This window comes from Bubalus kerabau, chromosome 15, assembly GCF_029407905.1.
Source record: "Bubalus kerabau isolate K-KA32 ecotype Philippines breed swamp buffalo chromosome 15, PCC_UOA_SB_1v2, whole genome shotgun sequence".
NCBI lineage: Eukaryota > Metazoa > Chordata > Mammalia > Artiodactyla > Bovidae > Bubalus > Bubalus kerabau.
This window is the reverse complement of record NC_073638.1, coordinates 21,435,284-21,455,851: the sequence shown is the minus strand read 5'-3', so window position 1 is coordinate 21,455,851 and position 20,568 is coordinate 21,435,284. Positions and strand designations below refer to the sequence as shown.

Here is a 20,568-nt window from a genome sequence, read left to right as displayed (position 1 = left end):
TAAGTAAGAAAAATAAAACATTAGCAAAGCAGGAAGATACACACTGGGCCATCTGATGACCAATTGCAGTGCCCAGGGAAGCAGGAAATTCTTACTAAAGCCAGACTACGTTATAGGATTGGTTTATAAGAGATGAAGAGATGAAAACTAATTTTTATGGTAAATTTTTAGAAATCATAGAAGAGCATGAAGATTTCTTGTAATAGCACAGATCCAGATAATTTGCACTTGTGCTTAGCCATTCAGTCATGTCTGACTCTTTGCAACCTCATGGACTGTAGCCCACCAGGCACCTCTGTCTGTGGGGATTCTGCAGGCAAGAATACTGGAGTGGGTTGCCATGCCCTCCTCCAGGGGATCTATCCAATCCAGGGATTGAACCCAGGTCTCCCTCATTGCAGGTGGATTCTTTACTGTCTGAGCCACCAGGGAAGCCCAATTTGCACTTATATGTCTTCAAAGCTTGAGATGCCTCTGACCAGAACATGGGGATTTTCCAGGCAAGAGTACTGGAGTGGGGTGCCATCGCCTTCTCCCATGGAATCAACAGATTATGCCTATTCTCTGCTCTTGACTTGACAAGTCCAGAAAGGGCTGCAATGGCTGTGATGTCTTCCTTGAATTTATGTGTGGCTTCCTTGAATTTATAAATTTAAATTTATATTTAAAGCATGGAGGAGGATAGGCGGGCATGGCAACCCAATATTCCTGTCTGGAGAACCCCATGGATAGGGGAGCCTTAAGGGCTGCAGTCCATAGGGTCATGCAGACTCAGACAGGACTGAAGCGACTTAGCCTACACGCACAAATCAGTTTGTGGGCTTATTCACACTCTGCCTCTTCCTTTCACTTAGAATTTTCATTGTTATTTAATACCACCATTAGAATATCAAAGAGAAATAGCACAATATATATAAATTGCCCAAGTTTTAGAAAAGTTGGGAAATTATACCTTGATTATATCTGTCTTTAGCATGGAATTCTAAGACCCACCCAGGAAATGAGATTCTTGGTAGTGTGTCTCTCTCCATCTTTTACCATATATTCATAAGACGATAAGAGAAGAAGGAAATTACCCTCCCCTTTCCTTACTAGCTATTTTATTTATTCAGCGTATGCATATGATTCCTGAGTGTGTACAACTGTGAGAGAGTGCTGGAATACCATGTAGGTTGGGAGAGCATCTAAGAGGTGGATGACCAGAGTAAACTGGTAAGCTCGGCATTTCCCTGAGCCTGGGGTCTCTTCCAGCCTTCAGAAAGGAGCTGAGATGGGTCTCCTGCTCCTTGGGTGGGAGAGTGGCATATTACATTTTGTCCCAGGAGCAAGTCATGTGCTACCAGCCTCTCAGGTCAGGTCAGCAACTTTCAGAAAAAAATCAGACTTCAGCTGAAGGCAGAGCAGAGAAGCAAGCTTCAGGCAAGAAGAGGAGGTCAGAGTGAAATAGGTTGGCTGAGGCAGACCTAGAGAGCTCAAGAAGAGCCGGAGAGAGGCTTCTGTGAGGTCTGTGTGGTGTGCTTGGACTCTGGCTCCGGAAATGCTTTCCTCTTTTACAGGGAGGGCCAGGTGCCGTGCAGAGCCCAGGGGAACAAGAGTCCAGGAGAGGTGGGGGATGGCTGAGAGGAATGACACTCGGGTAGCAGGTTCTGGGATGCAGCTAGAGATAGGTTCTGTAAGGAAATTAAGTCCAGTTTCTTCCAAGATGTCTGGTGTCAAAGGAAAGGAAGGTCCTGGCTCTGGTTTGGACTGGGTGTGGCATCATCTGAGCGGTATACAGAATCACTGCAGGGACAGGCCGGGAGACAGACTTGTGGCTGAGAAGGGGTGAAAGACACGATGGGCCATGGCCTGTGTGGAGTGTGGAGGGTGGGCATAGGACTGAGCGAGGACCTGAAGCAAAGTGGTTATGTATTCCCAAAGCTCGTCCTTCCTTGGACCAGAAATGTAAACTTAAGGAGGCAATATGGTGGGTAAAATAAAGACTGTGAAGTCCAGCAAACCTGGTTTCAAATCTATGCTCCACTGATTCCTACCCCATTCTTAGTTTCCTCATCTGAAAAATAGATATGAGCGTCACCCTCTTAAAGCTATTGTGCTCCTTGTTGATAAGTGAAATTTACTCTAAAATGAATAAATGAAAATATTTGTGACATCTTTACTTTGAAGCCTAGAAGAAATGTTAGCTATTATTATTAAGAATTCTTATTTACCCCAAAGAAAAATTGAGGGGATAGAAGAGGACTCAGGCCCAGAAGTCACCTCAACTGTTCTATCCGTGCCAGTCTTTGACTAGATATTTAAGCTAGTGTAGAACATTTGCACTCCATGTAATTGTTCTTGCACCTTATGTGATTTTTCTATTGCCTATTTCCCTTGCAAACTCAATTTGCAACTCTAGCTGAACTAGAAGAAAGGAGATTTATCTTTCTCGGAATAAAGAAGGGATTACAGCTTGGCTTTGGTAGACCCATCAGGTTGGGGGTAGGGTGGAACACGTTCTGGGGTCAGGAAGATCTAGCAAAGCAGAAAGATAAACAGCTGTACCCAGTGGGGAGAAGGGGGACACATCAGAAACACTATGAGTACTGGTCCCCTCCCACCCGTACCATTCATATGATTATATGATCCTTTGTAATTGAGGAAATGTAGACTCTTGCCTGGAAAATCCCATGGATGGAGGAGCCTGGTAGGCTGCAGTTCATGGGGTTACAAAGGGCTGGACATGGCTAAGTGACCAAGCACATGTATAAGGGAGGAGTGAGTGGTGTAACGCTGGTGTTGCTGAGTCAGAATAAAAGTAATGTTGCTAACTGTTGCTCCCATTGTTTTGTTGTTTCACTTGCTCACAGTGAATCAATTTTTCGAATCTACAAAAGGCATCCCATGGCCTTTCTAGTAGCCAATTTATTTATACAGTTTTAGAATTTGTAGTAACGATGACAGAAGTGTCTATTTCCCCAGGTTGCTGTTCAGAGCTCACCACCACCTATGGATATCTTCCTTTTCACAGCACACTAACATGACAGATAACATTTATCAAATGCTACCATGCTCCAGCTACTAGGAAAACCATAAAAGCTGCCATTTTCTGAGCACTTAAAACATGCCATGCACCATGTACCAGCCAACCAGAGGCTAAGGGCATAGAGGGGAGTGTCTGGGAGACCTCTGCAGGCAAGACTAGAACTAAATTTTGAGAGGTCACACACCACTTCACTTCTCCACCATTTGGACCAAGAGGGTCCACCCACTGCATATCACAGAGTCTCTCCTCTCCCTCTGGACGGTCACCCCTCCTCGCATTCTTTGAACTCTGCCCCTCCTCACTGCCCATCAAGTTTTCTTCTCTCCCAGCTTAGCTCAAGGCTCACACTCCTCCAAGAAGTCTTTCACCTACCCTGACCATGGCTTGCTCGCCCTCTTTGCAACCTCTGTCCTGCTCTCTGATGGTCACTGTCATGTTTGGCACTTGGATACCAAAGCTGTCTTTTAATTTTTAATCACTTATTTCATGCGTAATTCCTTCTCTCAGCTGGACTGTACATTTCTTCAGTTCAGTGAATTTCTTATATCATTTGAATACTAATGTTCATTAGATGAAGTATTTGATGCTCTAGCATTGATTGAACACATACTATGTGCAAAGCCCTTGACACATGTTAAATCTAACACTTACAATAACTTTGGGAGGCAGATATTATCATCTTCCTTTGACACTAAGATTAAAGTACCTTTACAGTCATCATACAGTTGGCAAATGGCAGTGCTGGGATTTGCATTCAGGTCATCTGGATCCAGAGTCCAAACTCTTCATCATGCTATGCTGCCTGTGCCTTAGATGAGAAACCCCTGCGAATCTAAGCACTGAGGGTTCTCAGATGACAGAGTGATCTGAAACTTCAGCTCAAGGATGCTGGAATTGGAATATGAGCTGGTTCTCAGAGATTGAGATATATTTCAAACCATAGCGAGATGGGAACATTTGAAATACAAATAGTAAAGAAGTAAGGGGATGGGATAAACTGTTAAAAATTTGAGTATTAAAATTGAATACTGAAGTAGGACCAACCAAATTCTGCTTTTATTGACAAGGACAGAGGCCCAGAGAGGAGAGAGGAATTCCCGGAGACCACTGATGGCCAGAAGGAGGGGATTCAAACAGACCGAGGAGGGAGCAATTTCTTTTTTAACACCAAAGAGAAGTCTTAGATGTGTTTTCCAAAGTTTCAGGGAAATCAAAGAAACTTTGAGATGCTATAACATGCAATTTTTAATTGCCTATTTTCATTTTTTAATACTTCATGAGAAACTCAAATGCAAATCACAGATACGAACATCATGTTTACATTTGGTGGTAACCGAAATGCGCATGTGACTGGTGCCACAAGACAGCAGCTGGGAATAGAACAAAACAAATCTCTAACTAGCAGTCCTGACGGAAAGACAGTTGTTACAGATGGAGCTGGACAATGTGCATCTGTTCTACAGTTAGAGGTCGCCGACCTCTTAAGGAAGATCAAACACTTTCATATAATCTATGCCATAAACATATTATATGACTTCCATTTACCTTCTGTTCTTCCAGTTTTTTCCATCAGTATCTACTATTGTGCTGCTTCTTTTTGTGTTTACAATGTTTTACTTCCAAAAATAATCAGGAAAGGGTGATTAACCAAGATACCCAGCTGACAGTGCAGCCTTATCCTGTATGTTCTTGATGTAGAGATTTTAGCAGCTAATTTAAGTGTAAGGATTTAGGAACATATAGAAAAAGAAAATAACTGTAACTATTGATGCTTACTATTTGGAAAGCAGATACTTAAGTTTAAATAAAAAGGATCATGTCGAGTGGAAATAGATTTTGGTCTGTGTATGTATATGATATATAATTCAAGGCTGGTCTAATCCAAATATCTTTCTCACTTGGGATATAGCTCCTCAACATTTTTCTCAGTTTGGGTCTTCTCAAAACCACCAGGAGTCATCGTTTGTTTTTCCTCTGGTTTATGTAGAATATTAACTTAAAATCACTTTCATATCTATTTCCTTATTGTTCTTCACTATAGCATTTTGATGAATGAACAGAACAGGATAACTACTAGGATGTCCATAAACCAATAAAATAGAGTAAACATCAGACCCTGATTACCAAGCCCATTCTTAACCTCCCGTACTACACCATATTCCCCCATTCCACTACTCAGTTTTAACTCCAAGCTGAGCTCCGTTTCCTACTTATCAAGTTTAGAATTTTTCCCCTCTTGCAACTTTTGTATATTCAATAATTTAAAATGAATCCTAATCATAGTTTGAGGAAAAATTGATTAGACAGTTCAATAGCTTGCAAACTGTTCAGCGAAGTTCAAAACAAAATGAAAAATTGTGGCTATTAGTTTTACTGCCTCTTCTTTTTGAAAAAATATTTGATTATTTTAGTTTTATTTATTTTAGCCAGGTGTACTTTTAAAATTTGATTAATTTTTAATTGGAGGATAATTATTTGCAATGTTGTGTTGGTTTCTGCATATATCAACATGAATCAGCCATAGGTATACATATATCCGCACACTCATGAATCTCCCTCCCACCTCCCACCCCATCCTACCCCTCTGGGTTGTCACAGAGCACAGGTTTGAGCTTCCTGCGTCATACAACAAATCCCCACTGGCTCTCTAATTTAAATATGGTAATGTATATGTTTCCATGTTGCTCTCTCAATTTGTCCCACCCTCTCCTTCCCTCACTGTGTCCACAGTTGGTTCTCTGTGTCTGCGTCTCTATTCTGGCCCTGCACATAGGTTCATCAGTGCCATCTTTCTAGATTCCATATATATGCATTAATACACTATATTTGTTTTTCTCTTTCTGGCATTTCATTCTGTATAATCGTCTCTAGGTTCATCCACCTCATTATTATGGCTGAGTATTATTCCATTGTATATATGTACCACAGTTTCTTTATCCATTCATCTATCGATTCTTCTTCTTCTTTTAAATTTTACTAACGATAACTGAGAGTTACTGAAATTTGTTGATATTGTTAAAAATTTTCAGTGAACAGTTTTTATGAAATGTCATTGAAATAGTGTAATTGAAAACAGTGCAATATAAACTTGGTGCTAGGAGGTGGTGAGTGGCTCCTATTTTGAGTGTTCTAGTCGAAAATCTAGTAGTGTAGTAAGGAGTAATCCAGAAAAAATTTGAAAAAAAAAAAAAAAAAAAGGAATCAATTACTTAAAAACAGATATACATGATAATAGTTATGAAACCACAGGATTATGGCTAAAATGAACAGAAGTGGTTTTAAGTTCAATCTTTGGTGAAAGTCTCTTTTGAGGCAAGAGATTTTTTTTCCTCTTTGATTCCTATTGCAAAAATGTGAAAATATTTCATGGTATCAAAAACAGATGTTCGTGAAGGAAACTGTGGTAAAGATGAGTCAACATAACCCATGTGAACTTATCCAAGGGCTGTCACAGAGAGCAGAAAAGCAATTTGGGCATCAAATAGATGCCTCCTAGAGAGTACTTATCTGAGGGACACAGTTTTCGTATCTGTGTACTAGTTTCCTAGAGTTCCTGGAACAGATTATCACTACCTGGGTGGCTTAAAAACACCAAAATTTATTCTTTCATACTCTGGGGGCCGGAAGTCCAAATCGAGGTGTTGGTGGGACTTGCTTCCTAGGGGGCCTTGAGGGGAGCACCCACTCTGGGCCCTCCAGCTTTGGTGTCTGCCTGCCTTCCTTGCTATGTGATCACATGGCTCCAACTCTGCCTACTTGGTCACAAGCCACTTCTCCTGTATCTCTTCTCTTCTGTGTGTTCCTCGCAAATCTCCCTTCTGTAGAGTACATGGGGTTGCATTTAGGGATCACCTCTTTCCTAAGAGGGTAAGTGCCTTCACTCAAGATCCTTTACTTAATCGCATATTTTGTCACTTAAGTGAGCATTCACAGGTTCCACAGGATTTGCTCTAGAATCTTTTGGGTCTGTCTTCTGGCCTGCATGTGTGCTAAGTCACTTCAGTTACATCTGACTCTTTGCGACCCTATGGACTGTAGCTTACCAGGCTCCTCTGTCCATGGGATTCTGCATGCAAGAATACTGGAGTGGGTTGCTGTGCCCTCATCCAGGGGATCTTCCCAATTCAGGTATGAAACCCACATTTCTTACATCGCATGCACTGGCAAGTGGGTTCTTTACCATTATTGCCACCTGCAAAGCCCTGTTTTTTGATCTTGGATGATATATACAGTAAAACAGTATGGTAGGGCCTCTGATCTCCTTAAGTTAACCTTTGACTGGTTATTACCCACATTATCAGTAGCAAATTTTGAACACATGTAAGGATGACTTTCCTATCTGAACTTATCTAAGATATCAGACTCATTGTCACCTAGTGAACTGGGATGAAAAAGAGGATGGAGTGTCAGTATTACTCAAGCCATTAGAGCCCCATAGGTGCTGTCAGTAATGTGATTCTCCATGTTTCCTGCTCAATGAGTTGTGTTTACCACAGGGACAGAAAAAGTTAAGAGTCGGTGATTAATTATTATGCTATCTTTCTTGGAATATACAGATATTTTGGAAGAGTGGTTGAGATGAAATGTGAGCAAGTAGATGGTAAAATTAATTCATGGAGATACCTAAAGTCCAAATAGTCACATATTAGAACTGTGTGCATTTAATTATCCACATGTAAAATATCTTTGAAATGCAGATGAGAGTAAGTTACTAGCAGTGAGACACTGAGGAATATATGGCAACAGGAAATTAGGGCTGAGTTCATACTGCCTGTGTACTTGATGCTTGAGAAGAAGACCAGAGTCAGAGCTGTTTTTGCCCCTTTCCAGTCCTTTCTATATGATATATTCTCTTATGCTTTGATTTCCTTTGCATGTGCTGTGGTCTGAATGTTTGTGGTGTCCTCCCCAAACTCACTTTGAAATCCTAAGGTCCCACGTGATTGTATTGTATTAGGAGGTGGGGCCTTACTGGGTCATGAGGGTGGAGCTCTCATGAATAGGATTAGTGCCCTTATAAAAGGGCTCTAAAGTGCTCCCTGTGCTCTTCCACCAAGTGGGGACACAATGAGAAGTCTGCAACCCGGAAAAGGGATAGGGCCTTCACCAGAACCTGACCATGCTGCAACCAAAACTTGAACCTCCAGCCTCCAGAACTGTGAGAAATGTTTTCTGTTCATAAGCTTGGCTTCCCAGGTGGCTCAGTGGTAAAGAATTTACCTGCAATGAGGAGATTCAGATTCAATCCTTGGGTTGGGAAGGTCCCTTGGAGGAGGAAATGGCAACCCACTCCAGTAGTCTTGTCTGGAAAATCTCCTGGGCAGAGGAGCTTGGTGTGCTACAGTCCATTGGGCTCCAAAGAGTTGGACACAACTGAGTGCATATGCACACAAGCTACCCCATCTCATCTATGGTATTTTGGGATGACAGTCCAAATGGATGAAAACTTCATGAATCAGAAATGATTCTACTCCAGTCCACATTGGTTTTTCCCTTTAAAAATGGTGTGGAATTGAGTATCAGAAGACTTGCCACTTGCTAACTGTAACCTGCAAATAATCCCTTCCCTTCTTTTGTCCTCAACGTTTTCAGCTATAAAATGGAAAACCACATCAATATCAGTCTCGCAGTGCTAGTGTGTCTTTCAAATAAGATAACACACAGGAAGTGCACTTTAAACTGTGCTTATGTAAATAGTGTCCCAGTCTTCATATCACGTGGCAATGCTGCCTGATCTTTTGTCTTGAGCATTCAGTGTAGTGCTTGGTTATATGGTCTTATATTGTTTAAATATATACGCATTTTTCCTTTCCACCAGGTTATTTGATGTTTAATGGCACAGACCATGTATCACATGGTTCCTATACCCACTTCTGTATAACATTCACAGTGTCATTGGGCCAGTGACAATAGCTCAGAAAATTCTTATCTGGGTAGAGATAAGAAACTTGGCTGGGGGGAGGGGGTTTGATAGTTGCTCTTTGCTCTGTGGTGAAGTTCTTATACTGTGATGTGCAAAGAAATCACTCAAGGAGCTTGTTAAAAATGACCATTCCCTGGCCCCAGCCCTGTAATAACTCTATGTTCATAGACATGGTACAAGGACAAGGAGTCTGAATTTAAAAATTACAATATAATATGACTTATTATTGTTTATATTATGTCTTTTAAAAAAGCTAACACATCAAAAAAAAAAAAAAAGAAGAAAACACAGTCACAGAGCTTAAAAAAATCATGTTAGGGAATTTTTAAATAAAAATATATTTACCTCCACCATTTGAATAGGAACCTCTTTGTCCTGTTATGTTCTGTCTGGTACAGCGCCTTATCATTGTGTGTGTGTATCCATGACGATGTCGAGGAGGGAGTCATGCCCTGACTCACACGGGGTAGACACACTATCAGCTCCTTGTCTATGGCATCGTGCTCATTTTACTCTTATCTTCCCAACTGACCGTGCACCTGGAACTTTAGCAAGTTTCACAACCCTAGCTGTAGCAGTGGCCAAGCACTCCACATTGCGTCCATGTAGCTGTGGTTCACTCAGAGTAGACTCTGAATTCTCTCTGTCTCTCAAGAGACTTGATTCATAGGGATGCTTTTAACTCACATCCCAGATGATCCTGAGGAAGTTCTAGAAGAAACATGGTACTAGGAGCAGACAAGAAGCCACTTATTCAGATTTCTGTTTATCAATTAAGCTCCATTTGTTGAACTAGAAGATAAGAGGAGGTTCCAAAGAAATGAAGACCTCAAAATAAAAGGGGTTCTTAGATGGCAGGAAATTGAATCTGGAGTCAGTTCACTTGAAACATGTCCCAGAAGTTTGACTCTGCAGCAGTGTTGAAGCTGGTGCTGATGTTCGGAGTAGAACACACTGGAAGAACCAGTTTGCACTGCGTCTCAGCTCCTGTGTTTGGTGCTGTATGTGGACCCTCCTTTATTCTTGGTCATCTGTTCCCATGTCCTGACCCTAGCAATGCCCTGGGGGATGTCTGATATTCATGTTGTTATGTTTCACCCAATAAGGTGAGTGATTATATACCCAACCTGATAGCCAACTGCTATCTCCATTCAAGAATCATTGTTGGAGATTTGGGTGTAACTACTTAAACATTTTAGGTATAGAGCAGAGCTATTTATGAAGACAAGGGTGACAGACAGAGATTTTAGACTTAAGACAATTCCTACCAGGATTTTAAAATCTGATTTTGCATGTTACAGAGAAATTGTTTGTTTATAAGTTGCCTCTATCAGATTTAGAATAACCTGGGGGTGAAGCTCTGCCTGCAGTGTGGGAGACCTGGGTTCAATCCCTGGGTCAGGAAGATCCCCTGTAGAAGGAAATGGCAGCCCACTTCAGTCTTCTTGCCTGTAAAATCCCATGGACAGAGGAACCTGGCAGGCTACAGTCCATGAAGTCGCAGAGTTGGACACGAATGAGTGACTTCCCCTTGCTGTGGGTGAAGGTCAGCATTATTTCTATCAAATGAACCTTTGCTAGTTCCTGACTGGAGTAAATGGAAATGTCAGGATACATCATCCTTTCATGTCCATGAGCTGAAGTGGGCAACCTATAAATTCATAGAGCTCTTGGATTCCTTGCTCATAGACTGACAGATGTGCCATAATGTTAATAATAGTAATTATATAGTGTGTGCCAGTTCAATGGAGACCCCGTGGACTGTAGCCCACCAGGCTCCTCTGTCTATGGAATTCTCCAGACAAGAATACTGGAGTGGGCAGTCATTCCCTTTTCCAGGGGATCTTCCTGATCCAGGGTTCGAACCCAGGTCACCTGCATTACAGGCAGATTCTTTACCTTCTGAGCCACCAGGGAAACCCTGGCTAACACTTGCTATGGAGAATATCAGACTCAGGAGGTGAGAGACTGGTGTGAAGAAGATAAAAGGAAGGGGAGATAACTAACCATAATAGAGGACTTAGTTCCCAAAGACTTTAGAACGTATTTGACTGAGACTTACATTAAATCTTGAGTTACTTGTCTGCCTGGATCGTTTTTCTGCCAGGAGGTCTTTGACTGTGTGCTTCACTCTCACTCCTTGATACACGCGTTTGCTGTAGTCTCCTGGGACTTAAGCAAATGGAATAGTAAGAATCAAATGTAGATGGTATAATTAGGTTAACCTCTCTAAGGATGTATTCAAGGGCTAATTTTTGTGATGTTATTTTCTTATTAGAATGGTAGACTTGAATTTGAAGTGGTTTCAACACAGGTCATTTATTTAGTCCTATTGCCTGGTCTCTGACAGAAACTGATCCAAGATTTGCTTAAGTGAAAGAAACACTTCTCCTTCCTTTATACAACAGCTCCTCAAAGTGTCCTCTTTTTTGTATTCTTGATTTGCCAAGATTTACTCCTGAAAGATTATAATTTATACTCTAATTACAAGATCAAGGATTGGGTGCAACTTGAAATAATGCTTAGGATATGATGCAAAAGTTGGATTTGCATAATTCAGATTACAGAGTGACATTCTTGCTGCATCATCTTCCTACCTCATGTGGGTAAACAGGTCAACTGAACTGTTTTAAGAAGATAATGTTTTAAAGAAGGAAATTATTTTTAATCTCTTTACTGCAGTAATCCTTAATGTATTTTTATTTTTTAAAATTTATTCATTTATTTAGTTGCAGCCTGTGGGATCTACTTCCCTGATCAGGGATCGAATCTGGGCTCACCTGCATAGGAAGTGTGGAGCTTTAGCCACTGCACAACCAGGGAAGTCCCCTACTTGATGTATTTTTAATTTCTGAAATTAAATACAAGGCTACTTGTGTTATTTCTTTTGATTCACTTCACAGATGAAGAAACTGAGGTCTGGGGCTAAGTTATTTGAAGGGCTTCACAGCTGCTAGTAAACAACCGAGCTAGGATCCAGATTTAGGTCATATTGTAGCTCTAATTACCAAAAAAATCTTCACTTTTCACCGCGATGAAATGACAGAGAGATAACAGACAATAGACAAAAATATTCCCCTGATGTTCTGAAATTGGCACCACTTCTGCTATAAGCAGTGACTTCATTGTCACTGAGGATGGTCAGGCAGGGACAGAAGCACCTTTCGTCTGGAGTGTTATAGAAAGCGTTTAAGCACTGAATTGGCAGTTGAACTACAGGAATTACAAGATGTTTTCTAACTCTGAACTCCTTGTTCTATAGTAGGTTGGTTGGTTTCAATTAATTTTAGTTGAGGTGTTGCTGGCTTACCAGCACTTTCAGCAGGTGCAGAATTCAGCATTAGTCTGTACGGCATAGAACCAAAAAATCTTCTCTAGTCTAGGATTGACTTATGAGTCAAATCTTATTAAAAAAAGAATAAAAATAAGGAAAGAAAGAAGAAATCCAAACCAAAATGAGAGGTAGAGTGGATCATTGGGTGAAAGAGGCTGCTGGCCTGGTGATCAGTGCTTGCTGACTTTGTATGAGCCACTGACTTGGGAAAATTACAATTTCTCAGCCCTGTTTTTTTCATCTGTATAATGGGTATAATAATCTCTCTAAAATTGACTGCAAAATTTTATAAGATATGCATATGAAAATGTTGCAGAAAGTACCAAAGTAAATACAATGAGGGAGATGAAAAAAACAAACAAACTAGGTTCCAAGACAATTTATCATTCAATTCAAATAAAATTCACATGCAATCTGATTTCGGCAAAACAAAGCTATTTAACTGATCCTTTGGGTCTTATTTTGACAGGATTTTGTCTATATATCTTTTAATTAAAGAGGCTTGGAGTATCTCTTTCAAATCAGCCTCAAATTGAAAGCTTAAGGATTTTATGTTTGTTCCAAAGGAATCTAAGTATTGCTCTTAGAATTGTGTCTGAGGCCTTATTTTGGGGGAAAACTCTAAGGGTTCATTTATTCATCAATAATTTATTGAGTATTTTTTATGTGTCAGGCATTGTGTTAGAGCTGGGAATACAAAAGAACATGCTATCTTGTGGGAGGCAGGAAATACTCAATTATAAGGCAAATGTGCTAAGCACAAGTACAGAAATATGCATGAACAGAATACTCAGAAAAACAGAGCGTGTCAATTCTTCATGAGTATGGGGATGGATTTAGGGAAGGCAAGGCGATAGTAGAGGTGGGTATGATGATAATGGGCAAGAACAATCCAGGTATGGAGGGCAGCAGGACAAAGGCCTGGAGGCAAGACCAGAAGGAGGGAGAAAATGAGGTTGGGGAAAGGAAATGAATGGGCCTCAGTCATGAAGTTTCTCGTGGGTAAAGGAGTTTGGACTTTATCCTGTCGGCAGTGAGCCATTGGAGGCTTCTGAGTATGGGGGTAGTGTGGTTAGATTTGCATTTGAGATAGACTTTTCTAACAGCTGTATGAAGGGCGGATTCAGATTTAAGAATCACAGAGCCACAGGGAGAACAGTCAGCAGGACTCCAGGATAATTCAACCAAGAGATTGTGGGGTCTGAGTAAGGGTTGATAGAAGGGCAAGGAAAGGACAGCTTTGGAAATTATTATTTAGATGTAGGAGGGAAAGGGGAGGGAACATTCAAGGCTGATTCTCAGGCTTCCACCATGGGATTAGTCTGGGTATACAAGCTTCAGAGACATCATAATGCCAGTAGTAATGAAACCAAGAAAGAGAATAAACTTCCTTGGAGTGTTTGCAAATTAGAACCATACCATTGTGTACGGGCTTCCCAGGTGGCCCTAGTGGTAAAGAACTCAGCTGCCAATGCAGGAGACAATCCCTAGCTGGGGAAGATCCCCTGGAGGAGGGCATGGCAATCCATGCCAATATTCTTGCCTGGAGAATCCCATGGACAGAGGAGCCTGGAAGGCTACAGGTCACAGTCACACACGACTGAAGCAATTTAGCACATGTGCACCATGGTGCACACAGAGACCTTGTGCATCTGGCGTGTTGGGATAAACAGGCCAGGCTTCTCCCAACAGCTGAGAGGATCAATATTTTTTTTTTTCCTCTGCATTAATTTTATTTTTCTTTTTTAAAAAATTATTTATTTTAATTGGAGGCTAGTTACTTGACAATATTATAGTGGTTTTTTGCCATACATTGACATGAATCAGCTAACCAGAGGGATGGGATGGGGAGGGAGGTGGAAGAGGTGTTCAGGAGGATCAATATTTTGGGAACTCCTACAATGATGATTCCTGACACACTGTTTGGGAAGCTGTAGACCAAATGATCAAAGATAGAAGCCTGGGCAATATCCACATTTGAAGAGTTGTCAGAGGAGATGGAGGGGATCCTAGTGAAAAAGAAATGGTCAGAGAAGAACCAGAAAAACAACAACAAGAGAATAAGACATCACAGAATTTGAGGGAAGGAATTTTGAGAAAGAAGGAAAAAGAATGAGATGCAGAAGAATTGTCCAGGAAGATAAGAACTGCCAACCATCCATTGCTTTCACTCCAGTGGTTGGTGTTGACTTAGCAAGATCAATTTTGGGAGGGTGAGGTCGCCAGAAGCCAGGTACTAATGTCAAAAGCAGAGGGGGAGACAGGGAGACCACTTCTTGAAGTTTGAAGTAGAAAGGGAAACAAGAGGTTGGATGATCATTAGAGAGAACTACAGGGTCAAGGAGAGGTTTGTGTATGTTTTTGTATCCATTTAATGAATTCCTGGATAGGAGATATTTGAGAATTTGAACAGGAAGAGGGAAGGACTGAAGATTTAGGAAAGAGGGAAAAAATGATGGAAGGAGATCTTCAAGAGGAAGCAAGAAATTGGGGTCAAGGGCACAAGCTGGCTTTCAATCTTTGAGCCTGGAATAAAGAAGGGCAGGGGAGGGGTGGTGGTTGGAGCATGTGGTCAGTAACAAAGATGCTTCTGGTGCCCGTCTAGCAGCCTGGTATATGAGAGTGATTCAAGCACTAAAACTGAGAACAAAACAGGAGTCAAAGCAAGACAGAAAAGTCCAAGTGAGAGTACACACCAGTGATCCTCAGAGTGTGAACCTTGGGTCAGGAGCAGTAGCATTAGCTAAAAATGTGCTAAAAATGCAGGTTCTCAGGTCCTGCTTCAGATATACTGAATCAGAAACTGTAGGGGTGGGCCCAGCAATTGTGTTTTAACAATCCCTTCGGGTGATTCTGATGTTCTCTGAAGTCTGAGAACCAAAGATATACAAATGAGTGGGAATTTTATAAGTTTTCTGTGGAGATGGGGGCCAGCTCTAACCTAGGCATTCCTAGCTGAGCAAAAAGGGGGAATGTCTGGCTGATTGATGGAGGTGGGGACTTGGGTCAGCGAAGTTTGGGGTGGATGTTGAAGAGGTCCAGGCTGATCCTTTGTGTGCTTGCAGACTGTCTTGTTTTTACTTTTTTGGGAAGGGCTTTTTAATTGATGGGTTCAATCTAAATTATTTATTTATGTTTTATGTGTATGCCAAAAAGCCTAGAGGAAATATAGCTATTCTAAATAAGTTTAACAAATAACCACATGGAGACTAATAGAGGGATAAAATTCACAAGATGACAAACAAACAGATCAAAACTTCTGAAGTTTTGCCATAAAAAAAATCAGTCTTATGTCCCGGTTGGCACTGACTTATTGCAAAATATGGGGCTATATGCCACAGGGGATGCAAAATAAATTTAGAACTTATAACAGATGTCCTCAAAGACATCTTATTTTAGTGAGAGAAATAGACATTCACTTGTGAGGGATTAAGGGAGAGGGAAGAGTGTATTTTGGTTTGTTGATGAAAACTTTGTGGGAAGGGATGGGACTTAAGCTTGATTCAGACTGATGTGGATAGGTTAGGAGGAGGGAGAAAGGTCTTGCATATTAGACTTGGCATGAACAAAGGCAGAGGCAGGCGGGAAAGAGCAAGGCATATGGAAATAAAGGGAACAAACTAAGGTCATTGGAATTAATAGATTTAAATGCCATCAATATGTAGATGAAGTTCAAATGGGTACCCCTAGCCCAGACCTGTCCTGGACTTTAGACTTTGATGTCCATCTTTTCTCAGATGTATAGTAGACATTGCAAACTCTACATGCCCAACTCTGAACTTTGTTCTTCCCTCTATATTTGCTTATCTGAAACCTCCCTGTCTCAGTGGTGGTGGTGGTGCTGGGCTCAGTCATGTCCGACTCTTTGCAGCACCATGGACTGTAGCCTGTTAGGCTCCTCTGTCCATGGAATTTTCCAAACAAGAATATTGAAGTGGGTTGCCATTTCCTACTCCAGGGGATCTTTGCAATCCCGGGATCGAACCTGTATCTCTTGCATATTCTGCATTGGCAGGTGGATTCTTCATCACTGTGCCACCTGGGAAGACCCCTTCCTATCTCAGTTGATGGCAACTCCATTCTTCTGATTGCCCAGAATCTATAGAGTCACTCTTGGTTCATCTCTTTTCTCTCATAGTCCACCATCCATCCTTTAGGAGTTTCTGATGGTGCCACCTATGAAACAGACCAGAATCTGCGGAGTTTTCTCCAGCTTCATTGGTAATCTGTTTGTTAGTCACTCAGTTGTGTCTGACTCTTTGCAACCCCATGGACTGAAGCCCACGAGGCTCCTCTGTCCATGGAATTTTCCAAGCAAGAATACTGGTGTGGTTAGCCATTCCTTTCTCCAGGAGATCTTTCTAATCCAGAGATTGAACCCAGGTCTCCTGCATTGCAGGCAGATTCTTTACCATCTGAGCCACAGGGAAGTGCCTCCCCCGGCCCCCCGCCACCACCTGCTGCTAATATCCAGGTACAAGTGGCTGTCATCTCTCGTAAAGATATGGCAGTAGCCTTCCAACCCATCTCTTTGCTTGTATTCTTCCTCCATCCCCAGTCTACCTCAACACAGCAGCCAAAGTGATTCTTTCTAAAACAAATTCCAGTTGCCTCAGTTCTCTTCTCAAAACTACACAATGGCTCTCCATTTTACTCAGAGTAAAAGCCAAGGTCCTCACGATAGCCCAACATAAACTTGTGCCCCCACACCTCTGATCTCAGCTTGTGATACTATATGTACTCCAGACAGTTTCTGAAACATATCAACCACACCACTTCTGCCTTAGGACCTTTGCATTAGAGGCTGTCCCCTCTATCTGGAATATTCTTCCCTCTGTCACCCACATGACTAAATGCCCTTGTCTCCCTCAAGATTTGGCTCAAATGTCGTTTTCTCAATGAGAACATATTTAATTTAAAGTTGCAATTACCCTCTTCTACTTTTTCTATGTGGTGCTTGTCACTTTTAAAATATCCTACGTAGTTTCCTTATTTATGAAGTTTATTGTTAATTGTCTTCCTTTTCCTTGCTAGAGTGTAAGTTCCACAAGGATGGGAATCTTTGCTTGTTTTAACTCATTGGAACATTTAAGTGCCAATGCCTAGAACAGTACTTAGCACTTAATAAAGTGAAAGTCGCTCAGTTGTGTCAGACTATTTGCAACCCCATAGACTATACAGTTCACAGAATTCTCCAGGGCAGAGTAATGGAAAGGCCATTAGTAGCCCTCCAGTAAATATTTGTTGAAAGTTTTTTTTTTTTTTTTTTTTTTGGTTGAGAATAATGGAAATGTTGAATATCTTGAAAATCAGGCTGTAAAAGTCTATTCTTTAGGTTGTAGATGGTGAACACCACTAATCCTTTTGAACAGGGGAATATTATGACTTTACCATATTTAGGGAGAATTGGAATTCTGGGGGGAAGATTAATCTAAGGGCACACTTCAGGATGGGTTATGATGAAGACGCAGAGAGGATGGGAAATGATAAAACAGTGACAGGCTAGCCAGAAACTTTGGAAATGAACAGGAAAGGGCAGGTTTAAGGAATCTTAAACGTCTTTTTCAAAAGAACACACACACACACACATGTACAGACACATACTACTATGATTAAGAAGAGAACCCAAGAAGCCAGGGAAGATTGGTTCTGACATGGAAAAAAGAGTTCAGTTTTGAATATGCTGACTCTGAGGTTGTGGTGGCTTAATCAAGTGAAATTATCCTTTGGATAGATGAGAACTTTGACCAGGGTTAGAACTGTATATCTAAGAAACCTCTCTAAAACTATGCTAACTAGAACTATGGAAATAAAGTGCTTCAAGAAGACTTTTTAGCAAAAGGAGTAGAAATCCAAGCCTTGGGAAAAGGTGATAGTTCTGATACCCAGGGAAAGGCAGGGGATGGGGAAGGTCAAGGCAGACGCGGGTGGGGGACAGGGCAGAGATGTAGGTATGTGATGCTGTGGCGTGGTAGCAACAGGGGCATGATGGAAAGAGGAAGTGTAGAGAAAGAGGAACAACCAGTGGTGTCAAGTATCTGGCACCTGCTGCTGCTGCTGCTGCCGCGTCACTTCAGTCGTGCCTGACTTTGTGCGACCCCATAGATGGCAGCCCACCAGGCTCCCCCGTCCCTGGGATTCTCCAGGCAAGAACACTGGAGTGGGTTGCCATTTCCTTCTCCAATGCATGAAAGTGAAAATTGAAAGTGAAGTTGCTTAGTTGTGTCCGACTCCTGGCGACCCCATCGACTGCAGCCTACTAGGCTCCCCCGTCCATGGGATTTTCCAGGCAAGAGTACTTGGTAGGTGCTTAATAACTATTTGTGGAATAAATAAAATGCCTTAGAGAATCTGAGGAAAATGGGGACACAGAAAGAAGGCTGGAGATCTTTAGAATGTGGGGGAGATCAGTTTCATCTGGAGCATGGGTGGTAAGAAAATAAGGACAATGGGGATAAACCAGGCTCTGAGGGGATACAAAAAAGGTTAATTAAAATACATCTTATTAAAACATGGAAACTTGTAACAATTCTTTAAACTTATTACCTAGATTATTCTTCCTGTTTTGGGGAATTCTGAAAGTTCCTTAACCTACCCTATCCTCCTTTTTAAAAGAGGAATGATATTTAGAGTTTAAAAATATTGCCAATATTCCTACTTCCAAATAATTTTCCCCTTGTATATTGTGTCTATTTAAAGAATGCACACCTGTATAAACCAGGAGATGCTGAAGAGTTTTTATTCAAATATTCTAGATACATTCAGATCAGTTGTTGAGAAAACAAAGATGTGTTTCCAGAGAGAAAGCACAAGCAAATTTGTTAATAAGAATCCATGTATCTTTTCAAATTTTGGGGAAAAATTTCTGCATTAGTATTTTGACTATGTATACTTAGCAAATTGTCTCAGTCACGCCTTTTCCTAATTCCTGTTCACTTTGAAGAAGAACTTGGTCCATAGTAGATTTAATGATGTTATTGCTTTAATATTGTTTCTGAAAATTTAAGTTTTTTTCTGTCAAATCAAACTCATACATCCTGCAACTTGTTATTAAAAATGTAGGATATTCCTCAATTGTTTTTAGTTATGAAATATAAAATACATTTATGACATTTGAAGCACCTTATTTTACTACTTTTGATGACAGTCTCTGGAATACATTTTCTTGCTTTTAAATTCTTTAGAGTCTCTAAGCAGGTGTGTGTTACACAAGGTAAGGGAATAAAAAGAGAGTTTGAAACAAAATGAGGATGAAACAAAAAGCCATTCCATAACTTTAGAAGACAATTTATATTTTGAGTTACAACATTGGACAATGGTAAAGTTAAGATAATAGATGATGTCTCTCTGAATTGTAGTTCCTGATGGTATGAAACACAGGTACACTCTCACTCAAGTAGAACAGAATAAACATCCTGAATGATGGATTACTGGTGAACAGCATCCACAGTGGTTCCATTTCTCTGCTTGTCAGGGAAGTGCCAAGAGTGAGGTCTTGGACAGGCCAGTGGCAATACAGTGAGTGGGCCCACAGTCTGGTTCAGGTGCCAGTTCTGGGGCTGTGGGTACCCCTCTCAGTCCCCACCAACCTCAGCCTGTCTTGCTCAGGACAAGAGCCCTCTCCCCAAGGGGAGGCAGATCCCCGTGTAGGAATACAGTGCTACCTCCATGCCCACTCAAGGCTCAGTGTCTGTGGTTCTGCTCCTGGTCTGGGGAAATGATACCATACTAGTTTATTAGGGGAAACCTCCAGGAGAACACAAGGAAAAACAAGTTCAGCAACTAATCGGGAAATGTTCAGTATATTAATTTATATATGCTGCTTATGAAATTTCACTCTGAAATAAAGATTAAAACTTTTAAGGAAGTGGAGCTAAATTAGTTAACATGTGAGGGTTTTGTAGAAGTTTGGTTTACCCTTTACCGTAGGCACCCACGAGCCCCTCCCCCTCCTTAAAAAGAGCCCCTGGCACTTTTTAAGCTTCAGAACTGGATCCAAAAACTTAAAACTTCCGTTTATAACCAGTTCTGTACTGCAGGAGACAGATGCTATTAAGGCTTTTTAAAAATCTTTTGGGATCAGTCTTTGAGGAGCTGTAGAATTTAAAAAAAATATTAATTTTTCTTTCAAGCAACTTTACAAAGTGTTTAAAGAATATTTCTTCTATTATCATTTATTAACATTTAGAATGCTAACTTTTAAATCTCAAGTTTGTGTCTGAAGCACACACTTGACATTAATATTAGACTAATATTATTATGTTGACACTAATATCTGTATCCTCA

At 41.0% G+C, this 20,568-nt stretch overlaps 1 protein-coding gene across 1 annotated transcript in view; it reads right to left on the bottom strand.

The window, feature by feature from the left end:
* The window catches only part of POU2AF2 (POU class 2 homeobox associating factor 2), a 29,369-nt gene extending 17,065 nt beyond the window's left edge, over nucleotides 1–12,304 (bottom strand). The window contains exons 1-2 of the mRNA XM_055548173.1: nucleotides 12,259–12,304; nucleotides 11,011–11,120 (exon numbers count right to left, since the gene is read on the bottom strand). Of these exons, the coding sequence (XP_055404148.1) occupies nucleotides 11,011–11,120; nucleotides 12,259–12,304 (156 nt within the window). The remainder of the gene's footprint in view (nucleotides 1–11,010; nucleotides 11,121–12,258) is intronic.
* Nucleotides 12,305–20,568: the final 8,264 nt, after the last annotated feature.